This window comes from Tachyglossus aculeatus, chromosome 1, assembly GCF_015852505.1.
Source record: "Tachyglossus aculeatus isolate mTacAcu1 chromosome 1, mTacAcu1.pri, whole genome shotgun sequence".
NCBI classification, from domain to species: Eukaryota; Metazoa; Chordata; class Mammalia; order Monotremata; family Tachyglossidae; genus Tachyglossus; species Tachyglossus aculeatus.
The window spans coordinates 64503881-64528701 of NC_052066.1; the positions used below are offsets into that span (position 1 = coordinate 64503881).

The window sequence follows — 24821 nt, forward strand, 5'->3', positions numbered from 1 at the left end:
CAGTGAGTAGGTTGGCATTAGAGGAGCCAACTATGTGGGCTGGGTTGTGGTAAGAGAAGAGCGAGATGAGGTAGGAGAGGGTGAGGGGATTGACTGCTTTAAAGCCGATGGTGAGGAGTTTCTGTTTGATGCGGAGGTGGGTCTTATCATTCATTCATTCATTCATTCAATCGTATTTATTGAGCACTTACTGTGTGCAGAGCACTGGACTAAGTGCTTGGGAAGTACAAGTCGGCAACAGATAGAGACGGTCCCTACCCAACAGCAGGCTCACGGTCTAGAAGGGGGAGACGGATGACAGAACAAAACATGTAAACAGGTGTCAAAATTGTCAGAACAAATAGAATTAAAGCTAGAGTCATTCATTCATTCAATCATATTTATTGAGCGCTTACTGTGTGCAGAGCACTGTACTAGGCGCTTGGGAAGTACAAATTGGCAACATATAGAGACGGTCCCTACCCAACAGTGGGCTCACAGTCTAGATGCACATCATTAACAAAATAAATAGAATAGTAAATATGTACAAGTAAAATAAATAGAGTAATAGATCCGTACAAACATATATACAGGTGCTGTGGGGAGGGGAAGGAGGTAGGGCGGCAGGGTTGGGGAGGAGGAGAGGGAAAAGGGGGCTCAGTGTGGGAAGGCCTTCTGGAGGAGGTGAGCTCTCAGTAGGGCTTTGAAGGGAGGAAGAGAGCTAGCTTGGTGGATGGGCAGAGGGAGGGCATTCCAGGCCCGGGGGAAGACGTGGGTTGGGGGGCGACGGCAGAACAGGCAAGAATGAGGTACAGTGAGGAGGTTAGCGGTGGCAGAGGAGCGGAGGTTGCGGGCTGGGCTGGAGAAGGAGAGAAGGGAGGTGAGGTAGGAGGGGGCGAGGGGATGGAGAGTCTTGAAGCTTGCTTTGACTTTGGAGACCACCAGACCCTTCCTTTCCTCCATCCACCCTAACACATGGTTCATTGGAGGGATTTCCCTCACCCAGGGGCTTTAAGCTCAGGATCAATCACCTCAATCATCTTGCCCCCTCCTTTCTTCCCTCCCTGATTTCCTATCTAACCCAGCCCACACACTTCACTCTTCCACTGCTGACCTACCGACTATACCTCCATCTCTCCTATCTCGCCGCCGACTTCTCTCCAAATTCATCGCATGGGGTGTGCGATTTTGGGGAGGGGAGATCAGCATGGCCTAGAGGAAAGAGCCCAGGACTGGGAGTCAGGAGACCTGGGTTCTAAGCCTGGCCCTGCTGTGAGACCTTGGGCAAGTCACTTAACTTCTCTGTGCCCGCCTCTGGCCTGGAGCATCCTCCCTCTTCATATCTGACATCCAGTTGCTCTCCCTGCCTTCAAAACCTTGTTGAAGGCACATTTCCCGGAGGCCTTCCCTGTCGAGACCTTCATTTCCTCTTCTCCCACTCCCTTCTGTGTCACCCCTGCATTTGGATTTGCACCCCTTATTAACCCCTCCTTCAGCCCCATGGCATTTATGTCCACATCTATGATTCATTTATATTCATTCAATTGGATTTATTAAGCGCTAACTGTGTGCAGAGCACTGTACTAATTGGAATGTACAACTCAGCAACAAAGGGACAATCCCTGCCCACAACGGGCTCACAGTCTAGAAGTGGGGAGACAGACATCAAAACAAATAAACAGACATCAAACAGGCATCATATATAGTTATGTCTGTCTACCTCTGTAGACTCCAAGGTCATTGTGGGCAGGGAATGTGTCTGTTTATTGTTGTATTGTACTGTCTGTTGATGATGATGGCATTTATTAGGCGCTTACTATGTGCAAAGCACTGTTCTAAGCACTAGGGAGGTTACAAGGTGATCAGGTTGTCCCACGGGGGTCTCACAGTCTTAATTCCCATTTTACAGATGAGGTAACTGAGGCACAGAGAATAATAATAATAATAATAATAATAATGGGATTTATTAAGCACTAACTATGTGCAAAGCACTGTTCTAAGTGCTGGGGAGGTTACAAGGTGATCAGGTTGTCCCACGGGGGGCTCACAGTCTTAATCCCCATTTTCCAGATGAGGTAACTGAGGCACAGAGAAGTGAAGTGACTTGCCCAAAGGCACACAGCTGACAATTGGCGGAGCCGGGATTTGAACCCATGACCTCTGACTCCAAAGCTCGGGCTCTTTCCACTGAGCCATGCTGCTTCCCAAGCACTTAGCGCAGTGCTCTGCACTCAGTGAGCACTCAATAAATACGATTGAATAAATGAATGAACGAATGTATAAGTAACAAAGTAAGTGCTCAGTAGGTAGCACCAATCGATTGAGGACCATTCAGGCCCTTCTGCATGGCATAGTGGATAGAGCACGGGCCTTGGAGTCAGAAGGCCATTGTACTGGATTACTGCCTCAGCCTCCTCTCCAATCTCCCATCCTCGTGTCTCTCCCCACTTCAATCCATACTTCACGCTGCTGCCCGGATCGTCTCTGCGCAGAAACGCTCTGGGCATGTTACTCCCCTCCTCAAAAATCTCCAGTGGCTACCAATCAATCTGCGCATCAAGCAAAAACTCCTCACTGTCGGCTTCAAGGCTGTCCATCCCCTCGTCCCCTCTTACCTCACCTCCCCTCTCTCCTTCTCCAGCCCAGCCCGCACCCTCCGCTCCTCTGCCACCGCTAACCTCCTCACCGTGTCTCATTCTCACCTGTCCCGCCGTCGACCCCCGGCCCACGTCCTTCCCCTGGCCTGGAATGCCCTCCATCCACACATCCGCCAAGCTAGCTCTCTTCCTCCCTTCATAAGCCCTACTGAGAGCTCACCTCCTCCAGGAGGCCTTCCCAGACTCTGCCCCCTCCTTCCTCTCCCCTTCCTCCCCCTCCCTATTCCCCTCGCTTTACCTCCTTCCGCTCCCCACAGCACCTGTATATATGTATATATGTTGTACGTATTTATTACTCTATTCATTTATTTTATTTGTACATATTTATTCTATTTTTTAAATTTTGTTAATATGTTTTATTTTGTTGTCTGTCTCCCCCTTCTAGACTGTGAGCCCGCTGTTGGGTAGGGACCGTCTCTATATGTTGCCAACTTGTACTTCCCAAGCACTTAGTCCAGTGCTCTCCACACAGTAAGTGCTCAATAAATACGATTGAATGAATGAAGGAATGAAAGGCCATGGCTTCTAATCCCAGCTCCCCCACTTGTCTGCTGTATGACCTTCTCTGGGCCTCAGTTACCTCATCTGGAAAATGGGGTTTGAGACTGCGAGCCCCACATGGGACAGGGCCTGTGTCCAACTCCATTTGCTCATATCCACAGCAGCGCTTAGAACAGTGCCTGGCACAAAGTTAAGTGCTTAACAAATACCATTCTTCCAGTCCTCCCACCATAATGTCTGAGAGGTATCAAATTGTCCAAGGCCTGAATCTTTCTCTCACCTTTCCTGGCAGATTCCAAGTCTCTGGATACAGGGATCTCCATCCAGACTGAAGTAGCTTGTGCTCCTGTTACAGGTAAGTTGTCCCATCTCCCATCAGCTCATGGACTCTGAAAGGGCAAGGAAGGGTCCCTCTGGGCCGCACTGTTTCCTTTTTTTTTATGGTATTCATTAAGCACTTATTAAATGCCAGGGACTCAGCCCTGGACAAGCTAATTAAGTTGGACTGTGCAGAAGGAGGTAATGGTCAACCATTTCCGTATTTTGACCAAGAAAACTCTGTGGATCCACTACCAGAACGATTGCAGATGGAGGTGGGAGAGATGTGTCCTTGGTGTCGCTATGGGTCGGAGACGACTCGGCAGCATAAGACAAAACAATTAGGTTGGACAAGGTTTATGTCCCAATTAGGGCTCGCAGGCTTAATCTCCATTTTACAGGTGAGATAACGGAGGCACAAAGAAGTGAAGTGACTTACTTAAGGTCACACTGCAGACAAGTGGCAGAGCCTGGATTTTTCTAGGGGAATGCTGTTAACCTGGAACAGAATAGAGGGGTGAACAGGGTGGGGAAAGCCAACCACCCACATGATTGATCCCGAACAACCCACCCGTATGAATGGTCCTCCAGAAATAGGATTCTAACCTGAGGTCTCCATCTGTCCCCGGGTGGGTTCTTCGGGACACCCCTCGGTCTTGGCTCCTTCTGACCACCTAGGGAGGAATCCAGAGGGAGAGGCGAGAATATCCTCGGGCAAATCTGAATCTCTGTCCCCTGGGGATTCCCACTGGATGGCCTCTAAGCCCCCTCCCTGCCCTATCCAAAGAAACCAAGTCATGCAGACCCCCCAGGGATTTCCCAAGAGGGTACATTTGATGGCGTGCCTTGCTCTGATAATTTTTTTACTGGTATTTCTTAAGCGCTTACTATGTATCAGCGCTTAGAACAGTGCTTTGCACGTAGTAAGTGCTTAATAAATGCCAATATTATTATTATTATTAAAGCACTGGGATAGATACAAAGCAATCAGATTGGACAGAGTCCCTGTCCCACATGGGGCTCCCATTCTCAAATAGGAAGGAGTAGGAATTAATCTCCATTTTACAGATGAGGTAACCGGGGCACAGAGAAGTTCAGGGAATTCCCCAAGGTCATACAGCTGACGAGTGACAGAGCCAGGATTAGAACCCACGTCCTCCGAGTCCCAGGCCCTTGCACTGGGCCACGCCGCTTCCCTAACTGAAAGGCACTGGGATGTTTTCCAGGCCCACGTCATCCCCCGGGCCTGGAACGCCCTCCCTCTGCCCATCCACCAAGCTAGCTCTCTTCCTCCCTTCAAGGCCCTGCTGAGAGCTCACCTCCTCCAGGAGGCCTTCCCAGACTGAGCCCCTTCCTTCCTCTCCCCCTCGTCCCCCTCTCCATCCCCCCCATCTTACCTCCTTCCCTTCCCCACAGCACCTGTATATATGTATATATGTTTGTACATATTTATTACTCTATTTATTTTACTTGTACATATCTATTCTATTTATTTTATTTTGTCAGTATGTTTGGTTTTGTTCTCTGTCTCCCCCTTTTAGACTGTGAGCCCACTGTTGGGTAGGGACTGTCTCTATATGTTGCCAATTTGTACTTCCCAAGCGCTTAGTACAGTGCTCTGCACATAGTAAGCGCTCAATAAATACGATGATGATGATATTTTGCTGAATGTTTACTGACGCCGATGTTGCCATGGTGCAGGGATCAATGGGAAGACACTCCTCAGTGCCATGGGCAGGCACACGCCTGAAGCCAAAAGCTCCTCGGGGAACCTCTCGGAATTGCAGCCGGCATCGCTCGCCCCAGCGCCCATGTCCAACATCAGCATCATGGGCAATGTCTCTCCAAGCTGGTCCAGGTCATCCTCCCAGAAGTCCAACGCTGGTACCCCTTCAGCTCAAAACTCCTCAGGTTCTTCCAAGATCTCCTCGGGGTCGCTCCTCAGCCCACAGTCTCCAGGTGAGAAGTCCTGCTGAAGCCGGAGTGTCCAGGGACGGTTTGGAACTTCCCTCAGCTTCCTCCGTGCGGTAGAAGGGTGGGTGAGAGCAGTGGACAGCGCCAGGTTTTCCCCTGGCATCCCACGTTCCCTGGTGGGAACGAGGATGGGGAATTGATTATAATAAAAACGGTTGGATTTGTTAAATGCTTAACTTACTACATGCGAAGTTGAGAAGCAGCGTGACTCAGTGGAAAGAGCCCGGGCTTAGGAGTCAGAGGTCATGGGTTCTAATTCCGGCTCTGCCACTTGTCTGCTGGGTGACCTTGGGCAAGCCAGTTCTCTGTGCCTCAGTTGCCTCATCTGTACATATTTTTTACTCTATTTATTTATTTATTTATTTTATTTGTACATATCTATTCTATTTATTTTATTTTGTTAGTATGTTTGGTTTTGTTCCCTGTCTCCCCCTTTTAGACTGTGAGCCCACTGTTGGGTAGGGACTGTCTCTATATGTTGCCAATTTGTACTTCCCGAGTGCTTAGTACAGTGCTCTGCACATAGTAAGCGCTCAATAAATACGATTGATGATGATGATGATGTAAAATGGGGATGAAGATTGTGAGCCCCAAGTGGGACACCCTGATTGCCTTGTATCTCCCCCAGTGCTTAGAACAGTACTTAGAGAAGCAGCGTGGCTCAGTGGAAAGAGCGCGGGCTTGGGAGTCACAGGTCATGGGTTCGAATCCCGCCTCCCCCACATGTCTGCTATGTGACCTTGGGCAAGTCACTTCACTTCTCTGGGCCTCAGTTCCCTCATCTGTAAAATGGGGATTAAGACTGTGAGCCCCACATGGGACAACCTTATCTCCTTGCATTCCCCCCAGCGCTTAGAACAGTGCTTTGCACATAGTAAGCGCTTAACAAATACCAACATTATCATTATTATTATTATTATTACTTGCACACAGTAAGCGCTCAATAAATACGATTGAATGAATGAATACTTGGCACATAGAAAGTGCTTAACAAATACCATCATCATCATCATCAAAGTTCTAATCACTGAGGTAGAAATAAATTAATCAGGCCAGACACAGTCCCTGTCCCGCATGGGGCTTCACAGTCTAAGTCGGAGGAAGAACAAGGATTGAATCCCCGTTTTTCACATGAGGAAACTGAGGCACAGAGAAGTGACTTGCCCAAAGTCATACAGCGGATATTTGGAGGAGCCAAGATAAGAACCCGTGACCTTCTGACTCCCATGCCTGTGCTCTATCTAAGCCAGGCTGGATCTCTGATTGTTAATAATATATTTTAATATATTCATGTATATAATATATTATAATAATATAATTATTAATAGTAATAATTCTGGTATTTAAACACTTATACGTCAAGCACCATACTCAGAGCTGGGTTACATAGAAGTGAAGACAAGAGACAGGGCCAAGATTAGAACTCTGGGCCTCTAACTCCCAAACCAGGGCTCTTTCCACTGGGCCATGCTGCTTTTTATGTATGGTTTTAATAAGTGCTTACTGTGTGCTGAACACAGAGCTAAACACTGGGGAAAATGAGCAGTTTAGACAAGACCCTTGTCCCTCAAGGGACTTGCAGTCTTAGTGTGGTAGAACAGACACATAAGTAAGGGGAGTGCTATAAACCTTGGGAGCAGATGAAAATTCGCCTGCTCGCTTAGACTGTAAGCTCCTTGTGGGAATGAAACATGCCTACCAACTCTGTTATAACAATAATAATAATACTTGTGGTATTTGTTAAATGCTCACTATGTGCCAAGCACTGTTCTAAGCACTGGAGTAGATCCAAGGTAATCCGGTTGGACGCAGTCCCTGTCCCACGTGGACTCACAGCCTTAATCCTCATTTTGCAGATGAGGTAACTGAGGCCCAGAAAAGTGAAGTGACTTACCCAAGGTCATGCAGCAGACATGTGGCAGAGCTGGGATTAGAACCCATATCCTCTGATTCCCAGGCCCGTGTTGCTGGGTAGGGACCGTCTCTGTATGTTGCCAACTTGTACTTCCCAAGCGCTTAGTACAGTGCTCTGCACACAGTAAGCGCTCAATAAATAAGATTGAATGAATGAATGAATGTTCTGTCCATTTTGTCCTCTCCCAAGCAGAACAGTGCTCTGCTTACTAAGTGCTCAATAAATACGATTTCTGGATTGGTTGCTGGGCTCAATAATGATAATAATGGCATCTGTTAAGCGCTTACTATGTACAAAGCACTGTTCTAAGCGCTGGGGAGGATACAAGGTGATCAGATTGCCCCTCATGGGACACAGAGTCTTCAACCCCATTTTACAGATGAGGTAACTGAGGCCTGGAGAAGTGAAGTGACTTGCCCACGGTCACAAAGCTAAGTGGCAGGGGTGGGATTTGAACCCATGACCTCAGACTCCCAAACCTGTGCTCTTTCCATTGAGCCATGCTGTTTCTCAAGAAACAGGGCTCAGAGGCAGGAGCTGAAAAGTGGAATATGTGTTTTATTTGAACTGGCAACTGGGATACATCGAGTGAGCTGTTTGGTTTGTGGAAGGGCAAAGAGGAGAGAGGGAAAGGTAATAGATGGAAAACGCCTAGTAGGAAGGGCCAAAGGTCTCCTTTACTAGTTTGGGCGAAGAACACAGTACAATACCATGAGAGCACTATTTGATAAATGCTATTTAATGATCATCCACGACGAGCTGAGAGTTCAGAAATCTGGTGAAGCAGTAATAATGATGGCATTTGTTCAAGTGCTTACTATGTGCCAAGCTCTGTTCTAAGCGCTGGGGCAGATATAAGGTAATCAGGTTGTCCCACGTGAGGCTCACAGTCTTAATCCCCATTTTACAGATGAGGTCACCGAGGCCCAGAGAAGTGAAGTGACTTGCCCAAAGTCACATAGCTGACAAGTTGAGGAGCGGGATTCGAACCCATGACCTCTGACTCCCAAGCCCGTGCTCTTCCCACTAAGCCACGCAGCTTCTCTGTCCCTGGCACTTGGGAAGCAGCATGTCTCAGTGGAAAGAGCACGGGCTTTGGAATCAGAGGCCATGGGTTCAAATCCCAGCTCCGTCACTTGTCAGCTGTGTGACTTTGGGCAAGTCACTTCACTTCTCTGGGCCTCAGTTCCCTCATCTGTAAAATGGGGATGAAAACTGTGAGCCCCTCATGGGACAACCTGATTACCTTGTATCTACCCCAGTGCTTAGAACAGTGCTTTGCACATAGTAAGCACTTAACAAATACCAATATTATTATTATTATTATTATTATTATTATTATTATTATTATTATTACTATTTGAAAATAATATTAATTATGGTACTTGTTAAGTGCTTACTATGTGCCCAGCACTGTTCTAATCACTGGGGTGGATTCAAGTTAGGTTAGACACAGTCCCTGTCCCACATGGGGCTCACACTTTAATCCCCATTTTACAGATGAGGTAACTGAGGCCCAGAGAAGTGAAGTGGCTTGCCCAAGGTCATGCAGCAGACATGTGGCAGAGCTGGGATTAGAACCCTGGTCCTTCTGATTCCCAAGCCTGTGCTCTATTCACTAAGTTACGCGACTTCTCCAAAAACAGAGTGATCTCGGCCTACTACGGTGGTTTTCCCCAGGTATATTGGGGTTGCGATTTGATGCCTCCAGTGTGGAAAAAGAAGCCTGAACTGCGTGGAGAATCTGTCTCAAGCAGTCAGCCAGTTCCCATCTTATCACCCTGGTCGTGACTGGTAATGAAAATCCCTTTTCCTGCTGGGACCCCTTCCATGGATGTCTTAATTAAATGGCACCGAGGAACGGGAGCCCGAGAGGTTGACGAGCCAGGAAATTGCCGCGACGGACGGATTAGGCCGATACCAGCATGAGCAAGCCGAGGTCCGGAAATAGTCCTCAGACCTGCCTGCCTCTTAGAAATCCCCTCAGTTCTCCCTCCTCTTAAAAATCTTGGCCTTTTTGCCGAAGATCGTTTGGGATCCTGAGCCCCGAGAAGGCCAAACTCCTGTCCGATTTCATTTCTTCCAGCAGCTGCTGTCATAGAAGCATATGAATGATTTTAATCAATCAGTCGAATTTACTAAGCACTTGGTGTGTGCAGACTGTACTAAGCACGCGGGTGAGTACAATAGAACGGAGTAGATAGACATGTTCCCTGCCCACAGTGAGCGTATAGTCTAGAGAGGGAGACAGACATTCATATAAGTCCTGGGTCCCTGAGGGAGGGGTGAATGAAGAGTGCAAATCCAAGAATAAGAGCGACACGGAAGGGAGTGGGAGAAGAGGACTTCTAGACTGTGAGCCCACTGTTGGGTAGGGACCGTCTCTATATGGTGCCAACTTGTACTTCCCAAGCGCTTAGTACAGTGCTCTGCACACAGTAAGCGCTCAATAAATACGATTGAATGAATGAATGAAGAGGAATCTGGTCAGGGAAGGCCTCTTGGAGGAGATGTGACTTCATTAAGACTTTGAAGAGAGTGATCGTCTGTCCGATAGGAGGGAGGGCATTCCAGGTCAGAGGCAGGACGGGGGCGAGAAGTTGGCCAGGAGATTGACAAGATGGAGGGAGAGCGACTAAATGGGCAGAGGAGGAGCATTAGTTGACCAGCTGGAAGGAATTTTTTTACATAATCTAGGCCTGTACCTCTTAGCTGAACCTAATTGGCAACCTAAGGGCCAGTTTCAGACGTTTGATCACTCCGAAGCAGGGAAAGATTTGTCGCCCCTCTCCCATTCCCTATGATTTAGTAATAATAGTTCTGGTGTTTGTTAACCACTCACTATGTTCCAGGTTCTGTACTAAGAGAAGCAACATGACTCAGTGGCAAGAGCCTGGGCTTGCGAGTCAGAGGTCAGGGGTTCTAATCCCTCCTCCGCCACTTGTCAGCCGTGTGACTTTGGGCAACTCACTTAACTTCTCTGGGCCTCAGTTCCCTCATCTGTAAAATGGGGATTGAGACTGTGAGCCCCTCGTGGGACAACTTTGATTACCTTGTATCCCCCCAGTGCTTAGAACAGTGCTTGGCACTCAACAAATACCAACATTATTATTATTATTATTGTTAAGCAATGGGGTAGATAAAAGCTAATCAGACTTGCCACAGTCCAAGTCCCACAGGGGGCTCACAGTCTTAATCCTCACTTTACAGATGAGGTAACTGAGGCCCAGAGAATAATAATAATAATAATAAAGGCATTTATTAAGCGCTTATTATATGCAAAGCACTGTTCTAAGCGCTGGGGAGGTTACAAGGTGATCAGGTTGTCCCACAGGGGGCTCACAGAGAAGTTAAGTGACTTGCCCTAGGTCACACAGCGGACAGTGGCAGAGCCGGGACCATTACATGGGACATGCAGCCTGGTCCACATATTCTGTTTTGTTGTCTGTCTCCCCCTTCTAGACGGTGAGCCCATTGTTGGGTAGGGACCGTCTCTATATGTTGCCAACTTGTACTTCCCAAGCACTTAGTACAGTGCTCTGCACACAGTAAGCGCTCAATAAATACGATTGAATGAATACGGAAGTCCACCCAGATCGCCACACCTAGAGTGTTTCTTTAGGGGCTGCCCTGTCCTTGCTGTAGTGTCAATGGGTTTCCATCCCAGATCCCCGTTAGCACAAGCACTGCTTCCAGTTTGGGCAGCGGGAGACCTGCAGATTGGGAGACTGAGGAGAAACATGGCTCTAGTGGAAAGACCACGGCCCTGAGAGTCAGAGGCTTGCGTGCTAATCCCTGCTCTGCCACGTTTCTGCTGTGTGACCTTGGTCAAGTCACTTAACTTCTCTGCGTCTGTTTCCTCACCTGTAAAATAGAAGTAAAATATCATCCTTTTAGACTGCGAGTCCCATGTGGGACAGGTTCTGTTTTTGATCTCCTTGACTTGTATCTATCCCAGTGCTTAGCACGTAATAGTAATGATAATGATAATGGCATTTGTTAAGTGTTTACTATGTGCCAGGCACTGGACTAAGCGCTGGGGTGAATGCGAGCAAATCAGTTTGGACAAAGTCCCTGTCCCACGTGGGGCTCACAGTCTCAATCCCCATATTATAAGTGAGGGAACTGAGGCCCAGAGAAGTAAAGTGACTTGCCCAAGGTCACACAGCAGACAAGTGGCAGAGCATTTAATAAACAATACAATTATTCATTATTATTTCACATTTTCAACCGCTTCTGCCCCGTGGCAGCCTGCTGGCAGTACACTCCGAAGAGGCTTGTCCCATTCACCTACTATCTGAAGCCGGCCCTCGCTGGAGTTAGAGTGGCCTTAAGCAAGTACTGTTAATTTTTATTTTTCCTATTAATAATAATGGCTTTTTTTATAATGGTGTTTATTAAGCGCTTACTATGTGCCAAGCACTGTTCTAAGCACTGGGGAAGTTACAAGGTGATCAGGTTGTCCCACTTGGGGCTCACAGTCTTAATCCCCATTTTACAGATGAGGTAACTGAGGTGCAGAGAAGCAGCGTGGTTCAGTGGAAAGAGCATGGGCTTTGGAGTCAGAGGTCATGGGTTCGAATCCCGGCTCCACCACATGTCTGCTGTGTGATCTTGGGCAAGTCTCTTAACTTCTCTGGGCCTCAGTTGCCTCATCTGTAAAATGGAGATGAAGACTGTGAGCCCCACGTGGGACAACCTGATCACCCTGTATCCTCTCCAGCACTTAGAACAGTGCTTTGCACATAGTAAGTGCTTAACAAATGCCAATTATTATTATTATTAAGTGACTTGCCCAAAGTCACATAGCTGACAATCGGCGGAGCCGGAATTTGAACCCATGACCTCTGACTCCCAAGCCCATGCTCTTTCCACTGAGCCACGCTGCTTCTCTAAGCACTTACTATGTGCTAAGCACTGTTCTAAGCACTGGGGTAATCAGGTTGTCCCACATGGGGCTCACAGTCTTAATCCCCATTTTCCAAATGAGGTAACTGAGGCACAAGGGAAGTTAAGTGACTTGCCCAAGGACACACAGCAGGCATGTAGTGGAGCTGGAATTAGAACCTATCCCTCCTCTGCCATTTGTCAGCTTTGTGACTTTGGGCAAGTCACTTAACTTCTCCGGGCCTCAGTTACCTCATCTGGAAAATGGGGATTAAGACTGTGAGCCCCCCATGGGACAACCTGATCACCTTGTAACCACCCCAGCGCTTAGAACAGTGCTTTGCAAATAGTAAGCACTTAATAAATGCCATCATCATAATTATTATTATTATTATTACAGTGCTCTACACACAGTAAGCACTCAAGAAATACCATTGCTTGATTGATCAAAACCAGGTAGTCATTTGAATGTCTGGATAAAATAGCAAAATAAATAATCGTCTATATGCATTACTGCTGATCAATCAATTAATAGTATTTATTGAGAGATTTCTGTGTGCAAAGCACAATAGAATAGGTAGACACGATCCTTGCCCATAATGAATCAATCAATCAATCAATCAATCAATCAATTGTATTTATTGAGCGCTTACTATGTGCAGAGCACTGTACTAAGCACTTGGGAAGTACAAATTGGCATCACATAGAGACAGTCCCTACCCAACAGTGGGCTCACAGTCTAAAAGGGGGAGACAGAGAACAGAACCAAACATACCAACAAAATAAAATAAGTAGGATAGAAATGTACAAGTAAAATAAATAAATAAATAAATAAATAGAGTAATAAATATGTACAACCATATATACATATATACAGGTGCTGTGGGGAAGGGAAGGAGGTAAGACTTGGATGGAGAGGGGGACGAGGGGGAGAGGAAAGAAGGGGCTCAGTCTGGGAAGGCCTCTTGGAGGAGGTGAGCTCTCAGCAGGGCCTTGAAGGGAGGAAGAGAGCTAGCTTGGCGGATGGGCAGAGGGATTGGGGGCATTCCAGGCCCAGGGGATGACGTGGGCCGGGGGTCGATGGCGGGACAGGCGAGAGCGAGGTACGGTGAGGAGATCAGCGGCGGAGGAGCGGAGGGTGCGGGCTGGGCTGGAGAAGGACAGAAGGGAGGGGAGGTAGGAGGGGGAGAGGGGATGGACAGCCTTGAAGCCCAGGGTGAGGAGTTTCTGCCTGATGCGCAGATTGATCGGTAGCCATTGGAGGTTTTTGAGGAGGGGAGTAATATGTCCAGAGCGTTTCTGGACAAAGATAATCCGGGCAGCAGCATGAAGTATGGATTGAAGTGGAGAGAGACACGAGGATGGGAGATCAGAGAGAAGGCTAGTGCAGTAGTCCAGACGGGATAGGATGAGAGCTTGAATTAGCAGGGTAGCAGTTTGGATGGAGAGGAAAGGGCGGATCTTGGCAATGTTGCGGAGCTGAGACCGGCAGGTTTTGGTGACGGCTTGGATGTGAGGGGTGAATGAGAGAGCAGAGTCGAGGATGACACCAAGGTTGCGGGCTTGTGAGACGGGAAGGATGGTAGTGCCGTCAACAGAGATGGGAAAGTCAGGGAGAGGACAAGGTTTGGGAGGGAAGACAAGGAGCTCAGTCTTCGACATGTTGAGCTTTAGGTGGCGGGCGGACATCCAGATGGAGATGTCCTGAAGGCAGGAGGAGATGCGAGCCCGGAGGGAGGGGGAGAGAGCAGGGGCAGAAATGTAGATCTGGGTGTCATCAGCGTAGAGATGATAGTTGAAGCCGTGGGAGCGAATGAGGTCACCAAGGGAGTGAGTGTATATTGAGAACAGAAGGGGACCAAGCACTGAACCTTGGGGAACCCCCACAGTAAGAGGATGGGAGGGGGAGGAGGAGCCTGCAAAAGAGACTGAGAAAGAACGACCGGAGAGATAAGAGGAGAACCAGGAGAGGACGGAGTCTGTGAAGCCAAGGTCAGATAACGTGTGGAGGAGAAGGGGGTGGTCCACAGTGTCAAAGGCAGCTGAGTGGTCGAGGAGGATTAGGACAGAGTATGAGCCGTTGGATTTGGCAAGCAGGAGGTCACTGGTGACCTTTGAGAGCGCAGTTTCCGTGGAATGAAGGGGACGGAAGCCAGACTGGAGGGGGTCGAGGAGAGAGTTGTTGTTGAACTTGCAGACTAGAGGAGGAGACGGATAGATAGATCATGAAAGAATCAATCAATCAATCAATCATATTTTTTGAGCACTTACTGTGTGCAGAGCACTGTACTAAGCGCTTGGTCAATAAGAACTGATCAATAAACCAATAGTAACAGTAGCAATCACAACTACTGAGTCTCCCACTCTACTAATCATGTAGGAGCTTCAAAACATGAGACTGACACATTCCCCTCTTAAAAGGAGCTTATATGAGGGAAGAGAAATATAAGAACATTTACAAATAGGGGAATAGACTGATCATGCATGGGCTGTCGGATTCAGGGGTGAAAGGAGGGAATTCCAGATATGAGCAAAGATTCGAAGGTAGGGTAAGGTTAGCCTGAAAGGAATGGAGAGAGTGAGATGGGAGTAGTAGGTGAATAAAGCATAGATTCAAGATGGGTTGAGTATATACCCATAATAATAATAATAATAATAATAATGATAATAATGGTTCTTGTTAAGCGCTACGTGCCAAACACTGTTTTGAGTGCTATAGATGCAAGTTAATCAGGTTGGATAGAGTCCCTGCCCTATATGGGGCTCACAGTCTCAATCCCCATTTTACAATTGAGGTAACTGAGGCACAGAGAAGTGAATTGACTTGCCCAAGGTCACAGAGCAAACATGGGGTGGAGCCAGGATTAGAACCCAGGTCCTTTTAACTCCCAGGCCTGTGCTCTTTCCACTAAGCCATGCTGCTTTCACATGGGAGGGAAGGGTAAAAATTCAAGCTTGTCTTGTCTTTTTGCCAACTTGTGCTTCCCAAGTGCTTAGTACAGTGCTCTGCACACAGTAAGCGCTCAATAAATATGATTGAATGAATGAATGAATGAATGCTGTTGAGGGATAGCAATAATAATAATTGTATTTGTTAAATTCATTCATTCATTCAATCATTTATTGAGCGCTTACTGTGTACAGAGCACTGTACTAAGCTCTTGGGAAGTACAGTTGGCAACATATAGAGACAGTTAAATGCTTACTATGTACCAAGCACTTGGGTAGATAAGTAGGAGGGAGAATAGATGAAGGAACTGAGGCACAGAGAAGTTGTGACTTGCCCAAGGTCACACAGCAGGGAAGTGGCAGAGCCAGGATTAGAATCTACATCCTCTGATTTTCAGGCCTGTGCTGTTTCCAGTAGAAGAGCTGCTAGAAGGAGCTGTCTTTGATGATTTTTTAAAAGCCAGGTTAGGAAGACCTGATAGCACATCATTCCGTTAGTTAAATAGTAATAGTAATAATTGTGGTATTTATGAAGTGCTTACTGTGTGCCAAGCACTGTTCTAATTGCTGGAATAGATACAAGGTAATCAGGTTGGACACAGTCCACGCCCCTCCTGGGACTCACACTCTTGATCCCTGTTTTACAGATGAGGTAACTGAGGCACAGAGAAGTTAAGTGGCTTGCCCAAGTCACACAGTAGACAAGTGGCGGAGCTGGGATTAGAACCCAAGACCTCTGATGCCCAGGCCCAGGCTCTTTCCACTAGGCCATGCTGCTTTACTAATGTTATTTCGGAGCCATACATGGTGCTTTGGGCAACTGACAGAATTTGGGTGGAAGGCCCGTAGTTGAGAAAAACATTTTTAAAATGCCTATTTAGAAATTGCAACTCTGTCTAGGATATTTTAGGTCATGCTGCTTCTGGGGTACCTGAAAGCACCTTGGACTAGTGGAAAGAGCGTGGATCTGGTGGTCTGAGGACTGGGGTTCAAATGTAAGCCCGGTGTGGATAAAAGAGATTTATTGCTGAATTGTGCTTTCCAAGCCCCCTCTCAGGGTCACACCTGGAGAGTTTCCAATACTCTACCAGTCTCGGCTATGGGAGGGAGAGTCAAGCAGAGGCCTACCCATTCCACGCCTAGCTTGGCCAGTGGCTAGCCAGTGGAAGGCAATCTGCTACAAGTCAAAAGTCACCCGTGCTGGGCAGCAGCGGCATAGGAGAGAGTCGAGGGTGGAGACTCAAGTTGACCGCGCAGAAGGAGGCAATGGTCAACCACTTCCGGATTTTGACCAAGAAAACTCTGTGGATCCACTACCAGAACGATTGCAGATGGAGAGCGGGGCGTTCTGGGAGAGATCAATTAATCAATCAATCATATTTATTGAGCGCTTACTATGTGCAGAGCACTGTACTAAGCGTTTGGGAAGTACAAATTGGCAACATATAGAGACAGTCCCTACCCAACATTGGGCTCACAGTCTAAAAGGGGGAGACAGAGGACAAAACCAAACATACTAACAAAATAAAATAAATAGAATAGATATGTACAAGTAAAATAAATAAATAAATAAATAAATAGAGTAATAAATATGTACCTACATATATACAGGTGCTCTGGGGAAGGGAAGGAGGTAAGATGGGGGGAATGGAGAGGGGGACGAGGGGGAGAGGAAGGAAGGGGCTCAGTCTGGGAAGGCCTCCTGGAGGAGGTGAGCTCTCAGGGCCTTGAAGGGAGGAAGAGAGCTAGCTTGGTGGATGGGCATAGGGAGGGCATTCCGGGCCCGGGGGATGACGTGGGCCGGGGGTCGACGGCGGGACAGGCGAGAACGAGGTACGGTGAGGAGATTAGCGGTGGAGGAGCGGAGGGTGCGGGCTGGGCTGGAGAAGGACAGAAGGGAGGGGAGGTAAGAGGGGGCGAGGGGATGGACAGCCTTGAAGCCCAGGGTGAGGAGTTTCTGCCTGATGCGCAGATTGATTGGTAGCCACTGGAGATTTTTGAGGAGGGGAGTAATATGCCCAGAGCGTTTCTGGACAGAGATGTGTCTGTGGTGTCGCTATGGGTCAGATATGACTTGATGGCATAAGACAAGAGTTTCCAAGTGCTTAGTACAGTGCTCTGCACACAGTAAGTGCTCAATAAATACGATTGAGTTTATGTCAGTTCCTACCTTGTGACCTTGAGCAAGACATTCTCTGTGCCTCAGTTCCCTGACCTGTAAATGGGGGATTAAATGCCCACTCTCCCTCCTATTTAGACTGTGATCCCCAAATGGGACAAGGACTGTCAGACCTGACTAACTTGTATCTACCCCAGTGCTTAGAACAATGCTTGATCAATCAGTCAATCAATCAATCGTATTTATTGAGTGCTTACTGTGTGCAGAGCACACAGTACAAGTTGGCAACATATAGAGACAGTCCCTACCCAACAGTGGGCTCACAGTCTAGAAGGATATGTAGTAATGCTTAATAAATGCCATAACTATTCATTATCATTACTGCTCTGATCCTCTCCAGTGGAAATTATCATCATCATCATCAATGGTATTTATTGAGCATTTACTATGTGCAGAGCACTGTTCTAAACTCTTGGGAGAGCAGAGTCTGGTAGACACATTCCCTGTCCACAGCGAGCTTACAGTCTAGAGGGGGAAACAGGCATCCATATGAATAAATAATTTATAATATGTAATAATAATGATGATGGGATTTGTTAAGCACTTACTATGTGCAAAGCACTGTTCTAAACTCTGGGGGGATACAAGGTGATCAGGTTGCCCCACGTGGGGCTCACAGTCTTAACCCCCATTTTACAGATGAGGTAATTGAGGCACAGAGAAGTTAAGTGGCTTGCCCAAGGTCACACAGCTGACAAGCGGTGGAGCAGGATTCAAACCCATGACCTTTTACTCCTAAGCCCATGCTCTTTATTATATGCACATAACTGCTTTAGGCATGAGGGTAGAGCAAGTATTCAATGCCCAAACTGACATCTGAATAAAATATTCAAATCATTCAAGGGGAAAGGAAATGGCCAAATAATTATGTTTCAGTTAATCCTGTTGTTTCACTGTTGTTACACACCAGCTTTTTGTGTTTTTCTTTCTCCCCTTTACAGGCTCGAGGAGCTTAGAGAAGAAGAAAACCTTTAACCTTCGAAAGAGTCACAACTCCCTGAAAGCCGTCTCTCTGCATCCTCCTGCCCCGTCGACCCAGGTGGTCTACCTGAAAGACATTGTTTGCTACCTGTCGCTTCTGGAAAGGGGTCGGGCTGAGGATAAATTAGAGTGTAAGTCTGTGGAAATCAGGGGAGATAGCTCTCTGTCTCTGTCTGTCTCTCCCACTCTCTCTCATCACCTTGCCAAAGTGAATTAAGGGCAGTGCAAAGACTCAGGATCCAGGCTCAGAAAGGACTGTTAATAATAATAATTATGGTACTTGTTAAGCGCTATGTGCCAAGTGCTGTTCAAAGCACTGGGGTAGATACGAAGTCAGAATCAATTAATTGATGATATTTATTGAGCGCTTATTGTGTGCAGAGCACTCAACTGAGTTCTTGAGAGAGTTACAATACAGTAGAGTTGGTAATAATAATAATAATAATAATTATGGCGCTTAAGCACTTAGTAAGTGCCAAGCACTATTATACTACTACTTATAATTTTGGTATTTGTTAAATGCTTACTATGTGCCAAGCACTATTCTAAGCACTGATCTAAGCAATGGGGGTAGATACAAGTTAATGAGGTTGGACGCAGCCCCTGTCCCACGTGGGACTCACAGTCTTAATCCCCATTTTGCAGATGAGGTAACTGAGGCCCGGAGAAGTGAAGTGACTTGCCCAAGGTCACACAGCAGACATGTGGCGGAGCGGGGATTAGAACCCAGGTCCTTCTGATTCCCAGGCCCGTCCTCTATCCAACGAATCATGCTGCTCCCTGCCCACAAGAAGGCTTATGGTCCAGAGGGGGAGACAGACAGTAAAATAAATTACAAATTGGGGAAATAGTAGAGTACAAGTAGAGTTTCAAAGTGTTTAAGAGGTCTACATCTAAGTGCATAGTCAACACTGAGGGGATGGTGGATTGGGGAAATAAGGGGATTAATCTGGGAAGGCCTCTTGGAGGAGATGTGATTTTTAAGAGGGCTTTGAAGGTGGGGAGAATGGTGGACTGTCACATATAAAGAGCGAAGGAGGTCCGGGCCAGAGGGAGGACAGGGAAGGGAAAAACGATAACCTTCCTAGATTTCCAAGGCTCTAACGGCAGTCGGTGTCCAGCCTTCCCTGGAAGCAGCCGAGTAAGACAAAACTGTCCTAAATCCAATGGAAACGCATCACATCATCGTGCCCATTTCTCTGGACCCACTTCAAAGTCAGTTATTCATTCAACTGTATTTATTGAGCAGAGCATTGTACAAAGTGCTTGGGAGAGTACAATACAACATTAACTAGACACATTCCCTGCCCACAATGAGTTTACAGTCTGGAAGGTGGGAGGCAGACATTAATTTCAAAGGGAAATAGCTTCCCAATTTTTATTATTCAAACTTCCCCCAAGAGAGATTTTGGACTCTGCTAATTCCAAAGCCAGGGACATTTGTGCCTGAGAATGTCTATGGGACAAATTTGAAATGTGCTGAATCCCAGTCCTCACATCATCCGGAAGGATGTGGAATAATTCTGATAATGATGATGATGGTATTTGTTAAGCGCTTACTAAATGCCAAGCACTGTTGTAAGCACTGGGGTAGATACAAGGTAGAAGCAATGAACATCCACTACTGTCCCTTCAGACCCTTCCGATCCTGCTAATGATGCGGCTCAGGGATATTAAAAGAGGCCAAGACTTCATGCCTTATTACCTCTAGTGGTATTTATTAAGCACTTACTATGTGCCAAGCACTTTATGAAAGCAGCTTGGCTTTGTGGCTAGAACATAGGCTTGGAAGTCAGAAGGACCTGAATTTTAATCCTGGCTCTGCCACTTGTCTGCTGTGTGACTCTGGGCAAGTCACTTCACTTCTCTGTGCTTCAGAGAACCTCAGCTGTAACATTCTTCCCCTTCTAGACTGTGAGGCCGTTGTTAGGTAGGGACCGTCTCTATATGTTGCCAAATTGTACTTCCCCAAGCGCTTAGTACAGTGCTCTGCACTCAATGAGTGTTTAATAAATACGATTGATTCATTCAGTACAGCAATAAAAAGTGAAAATCCCTGCCCACAAGGAGCTCACAGTCTAGAGTTGGGGAGGCAGACATGAATACAAATAAACAGACCAGTATAAATATATAAAATGACAGCTATATACATAAGTGCCTTGGGGCAGGGAGATTGGGGAAGAAAAAAGGGAGCAAGTCAGTGTGATGCAGAAGGGAGTGGGAGATGAGGAAAAATGGGGCTTTGTCTGGGATGGGCTCATGGAGAAAATGGACCTTCAGAAAAGCTTTGAAGATGGGGAGAGTAATTGTCTGTCGGATTTGAGAAGGGAGGGCATTCAGGGCCTGAGGTAGAGCATGGGTCAGGGGTCAGCGGCCAAGCAGGTGAGATGGAGGTACGGTGAGAAAGTGTGTGGGCTGGGTTGTAAAAAGGAGAGAAGCGAGGTGAGGGAGGAGGGGGTGAGATGATGGAGAACTTTAAAGCCAATGGTGAGGCGTTTTTTTGATATGGAGGTGGATAGGCAACCATTGGAGATTTTTGAGGAGGGGGTTACATGTCTTGAATGTTTCTGCAGAAAGGTGATCTGGGCAGCAAGAATGGACTGGAGTAGGGAGGGACAGGAAGTAGGGAGGTCAGAAAAAGGAGGCTGATACAGTAATCTAGGCAGGATAGGATGAGTGATTGTATTAACATGGTAACAGTTTGGATGAAGAGCAAATGGCAGATTTTAGCAATGTTGTGAGGGGGAGACCAACAGGATTTGGTGGTGGATTAAATACGTTGGTTGAATGAGAGAGTGGAATCAAGGCTAACTCCAAGGTTACAGGCTTGTGAGATGGGAAGGTACTGTCTACAGTGATGGGAAAATACAGGAGAAAACAGGGGTTTGGGTGGGAAGATGAGTTCTGTTTTGGACATGTTAAGTTTGAGGTGACAGGAGGACATCCAAGAAGAGATGGCTTGAAGGCAGGAGGAGAAGCAAGCCTGGAGAGAAGGAGAGAGATCAGGGGAGGAGATGTAGATTTGGGTATCATCCTCATGAAGATGGTAGTTGAAGCCATGGAAGTGAATGAATTCTCAAAGGGAATTAATGTAGATGGAGAATAGAAGGGGACCCCCATAGTTAGGGGGTGGGAGACAGAGGAGGAGCCCATGAAGGAGACTGAGTGTGAACAGCCAGATAGGTAAGAGGAGAATCAGGAAGAGATAGTCAGTGAAGCCTAAGTTGGATAACGTTTCCAGGAGAAGGGGATGGTTCACAGTGTCGAAGACAGCTGAGAGGTTGAGGAGGATTAGGATGGAGTAGGAGCCATTGGATTTGGTAAGAAGGAGGTTATTGGTGACCTTTGAGAGGGAGGTTTCAGTGGAGTGTAGGGGACGGAAGCCAGATTGGAGGGGGTCTGGGAGAGAATTGGAGGAGAGGAATTTGAAGCAGCTGGTGTCGATGACTTGGCCAAGGAGTTTAGAGAGGAAGGGTAGGAGGGAGATGGGGAGATAACTGGAGGGAGCTGTGGGTTCCCAGGATGTTTTATTTAGGATGGGTTAAATGGACATATTTGAAGGCAGTGGGGAAGAAGCCATTGGAGAGTGAACGGTTGAAGATGGCTGTTAGGAAGGGAAGGTGGGAAGGAGCGAGAGGTTTTACAAAGTGCAAAGGAATGGGACCCGATGTGCAGGTGGAGGGGGTCGCACATGAGAGGAGGCAGGAGACCTCCTCTGGAGATGCTGTTGAGAAGGATGGGAAAATCGAAGACGGGGCTGGAAAGGGGAGGTTCTGAGGAGGAGGAGGGGTGATTTTAGGGAGCTCACACCTGATGGCATTAATTTTCTTCATAACATAGATGATCAGGTCACTGGGGACAAGGGATGGGTGAGGTGGAGGACAGGGAACCTGAGGAGGGAGTTAAATGTGTGGAACATGGGGATTAAGACTGTGAGCCCCATGAGGGACAGGGACTGTGATCAACCTGATTTGCTTGTATGATTATGGCATTTATTAAGCGCTTACTATGTGTGAAGCACTTTTCTAAGCTCTGGGGAGGTTACTAGGTGATCAGGTTGTCCCATGGGGGGCTCACAGTCTTAATCCCCATTTTACAGATGAGGTAACTGAGGCCCAGAGAAGTTAACTGACATGCCCAAAGTCACACAGCTGACAACTTGTGGAGTGGGATTTGAACCCATGGCCTCTGACTCCAAAGCCCGTGCTCTTTCCACTGAGCCACGCTGCTTGCATTCCACCCAAGAGCTTAGTATAGTGCCTGGCGCCTACAAATGCCACAATTCTGATTACTATTATTATTATATTAAGCACTGAGGTAGGTCTGAGATAATCATGTTGGACACACAGTCAAAGCATTAGGGAAAACGGGGATTGAATCCCCTTTTTACCAGTGAGGCCACAAAGGCACAGGGAAGTGAAATGACTTGCCCAAGATCACACATCAAGCAAGGAGCTCAACCAGATTTAAAACCTAGTCCTTTGACTCTCAGATCCATGCACTTTCCACTAGACCACACTGCTTCTCGCCAGACATTTAATAATAATAATAATAATATCAATCAATCTATCGTATTTATTGAGCGCTTACTGTGTGCAGAGCACTATACTAAGCCCTTGGGAAGTACAAGTTGGCAACACATAGAGACAGTCCCTACCCAACAGCGGGCTCACAGTCTAGAAGGGGGAGACAGAGAACAAAACCAAACATACTAACAAAATAAAATAAATAGAATAGATAGGTACAAGTAAAATAAATAAATAAATAGAGTAATAAATATGTACAAACATATATACATATATACAGGTGCTGTGGGGAAGGGAAGGAGGTAAGATGAGGGGGATGGAGAGGGACGAGGGGGAGAGGAAGGAAGAGGCTCAGTCTGGGAAGGCCTCCTGGAGGAGGTAAGCTCTCAGAAGGGCCCCTTCTGCGTGGCCCTTATTATTATTATTATATTATATATAATATATTATAATATATATAACATATATAATATATAATATAATATATATTATATAATAATATATAATGTATTTTATATTATATTATTATTATAAGTGCATTTAGGTTTAATTTTATTTGTTCTGACATGTTTTGCTTTGTGGTCCTTCTCCTCCTTCTAGACTGTGAGCCTGCTGTTGGGTAGGGACCGTCTCTATATGTTGCCGACTTGTACTTCCCAAGCGCTTAGTACAGTGCTCTGCACACAGTAAGCACTCAATAAATACGATTGAATGAATTGAGTGAATGAATGAATTATGACATTTTTTAAGCCCTTACTATGTATCAGGCACTGTAATAATAATAATAATAATAATAATAATAATAATGGCATTTATTAAGTGCTTACTATGTGCAAAGCACTGTTCTAAGCACTGGGGAAGTTACAAGGTGATCAGGTTGTCCCACGTGGGGCTCACAGTCTTAATCCCCATTTTACTGATGAGGGAACTGAGGCCCAGAGAAGTGAAGTGACTTGCCCAAAGTCACACAGCTGACAATTGGCAGAGCCAGGTTTTGACCCATGACCTCTGACTCCAAATCCCGGGCTCTTTCCATTGAGCCATGCTGCTTCTCTAAGCATCTTCTGCTTCTCTGTGCTAAGTGCTGGGATAGATACAGCATAGCTTAGTGAAAAGAGCACAGACTTGGAAGTCAGAAGACGTGGGTTCTAATTCTGTCTTCACCATTTTTCTGGGGCAAGTCACTTAACTTCTCAACTGTAAAAATGGGGATTAAGACTGTGAACCCCAAGTGGGACAACCAGATTACTTTGTATCTACCCCAGTGCTTTGAACAGTGCTTGGCACATAGTAAGCGCTTAACAAATACCATAATTATTATTATTACAGCAAATTGGGTTGGACACAGTCCCTATCCCATGTGAGGGTCACGGTCTCAATTCGCACTTTACAGATGAGGGAACTGAGGCCCAGAGAAGTTAAACGACTTGCCCAAGGTCACATAGCAGACAAGCGAAGGAGCTGGGATTAGAACCCGTGACATTTTGACTCTGAGGCCTGTGCTCTATTCACTACACCATGCTTTCCTGTTTGCCCTGCAGCCATTTTCCTAGTTACCCAGGAAGGGGTCAGGGGAAAGAAAGGACAGTACCTTCGTACTGTTTCGGTGGGAGAAGCTAGTAATTAAGTGAGGTCTGGAGATTATCTGTGAATTTCATTTATCCAAGCCTACCAACTTGTACCCCTCTCGCCTAGAAATTGCCAACAATCTAGACCTGGTTGGTTGTGTGTCATCATTACTATCACCATTACTATTGTTGTCGTATTTGTTGAGCATTTACTATGTGCCAAGCTCTGTTCTAAGCAACAGGATAGCGGACACAGTCCCTGTCCCACGTGGGACTCGTAGTCTAAGCAGGAGGGAGAACAGGTCCTGAATCTCCATTTTACAGATGAGGAAACAGAGAAACAGAGAAGTAAAGTGAGTTACCCAAGGTCACACAGCAGGTGACTGCAGA

The 24821-nt window shown here is 46.7% G+C and overlaps 1 protein-coding gene and 1 non-coding gene across 2 annotated transcripts in view; both read left to right on the forward strand.

Annotated features, from left to right (window-relative positions):
- Positions 1 to 24821, forward strand: part of DGKG (diacylglycerol kinase gamma) — a 459919-nt gene that overhangs the window by 131495 nt on the left and 303603 nt on the right. The window contains exons 5-7 of the mRNA XM_038750502.1: positions 3430 to 3492; positions 5157 to 5414; positions 18301 to 18471. Coding sequence (XP_038606430.1) covers positions 3430 to 3492; positions 5157 to 5414; positions 18301 to 18471 — 492 coding nt within the window. The remainder of the gene's footprint in view (positions 1 to 3429; positions 3493 to 5156; positions 5415 to 18300; positions 18472 to 24821) is intronic.
- LOC119937547 lies at positions 16228 to 16365 on the forward strand. Its single transcript, XR_005454154.1, has one exon. It is a non-coding gene; the product is annotated as a small nucleolar RNA SNORA7 (small nucleolar RNA).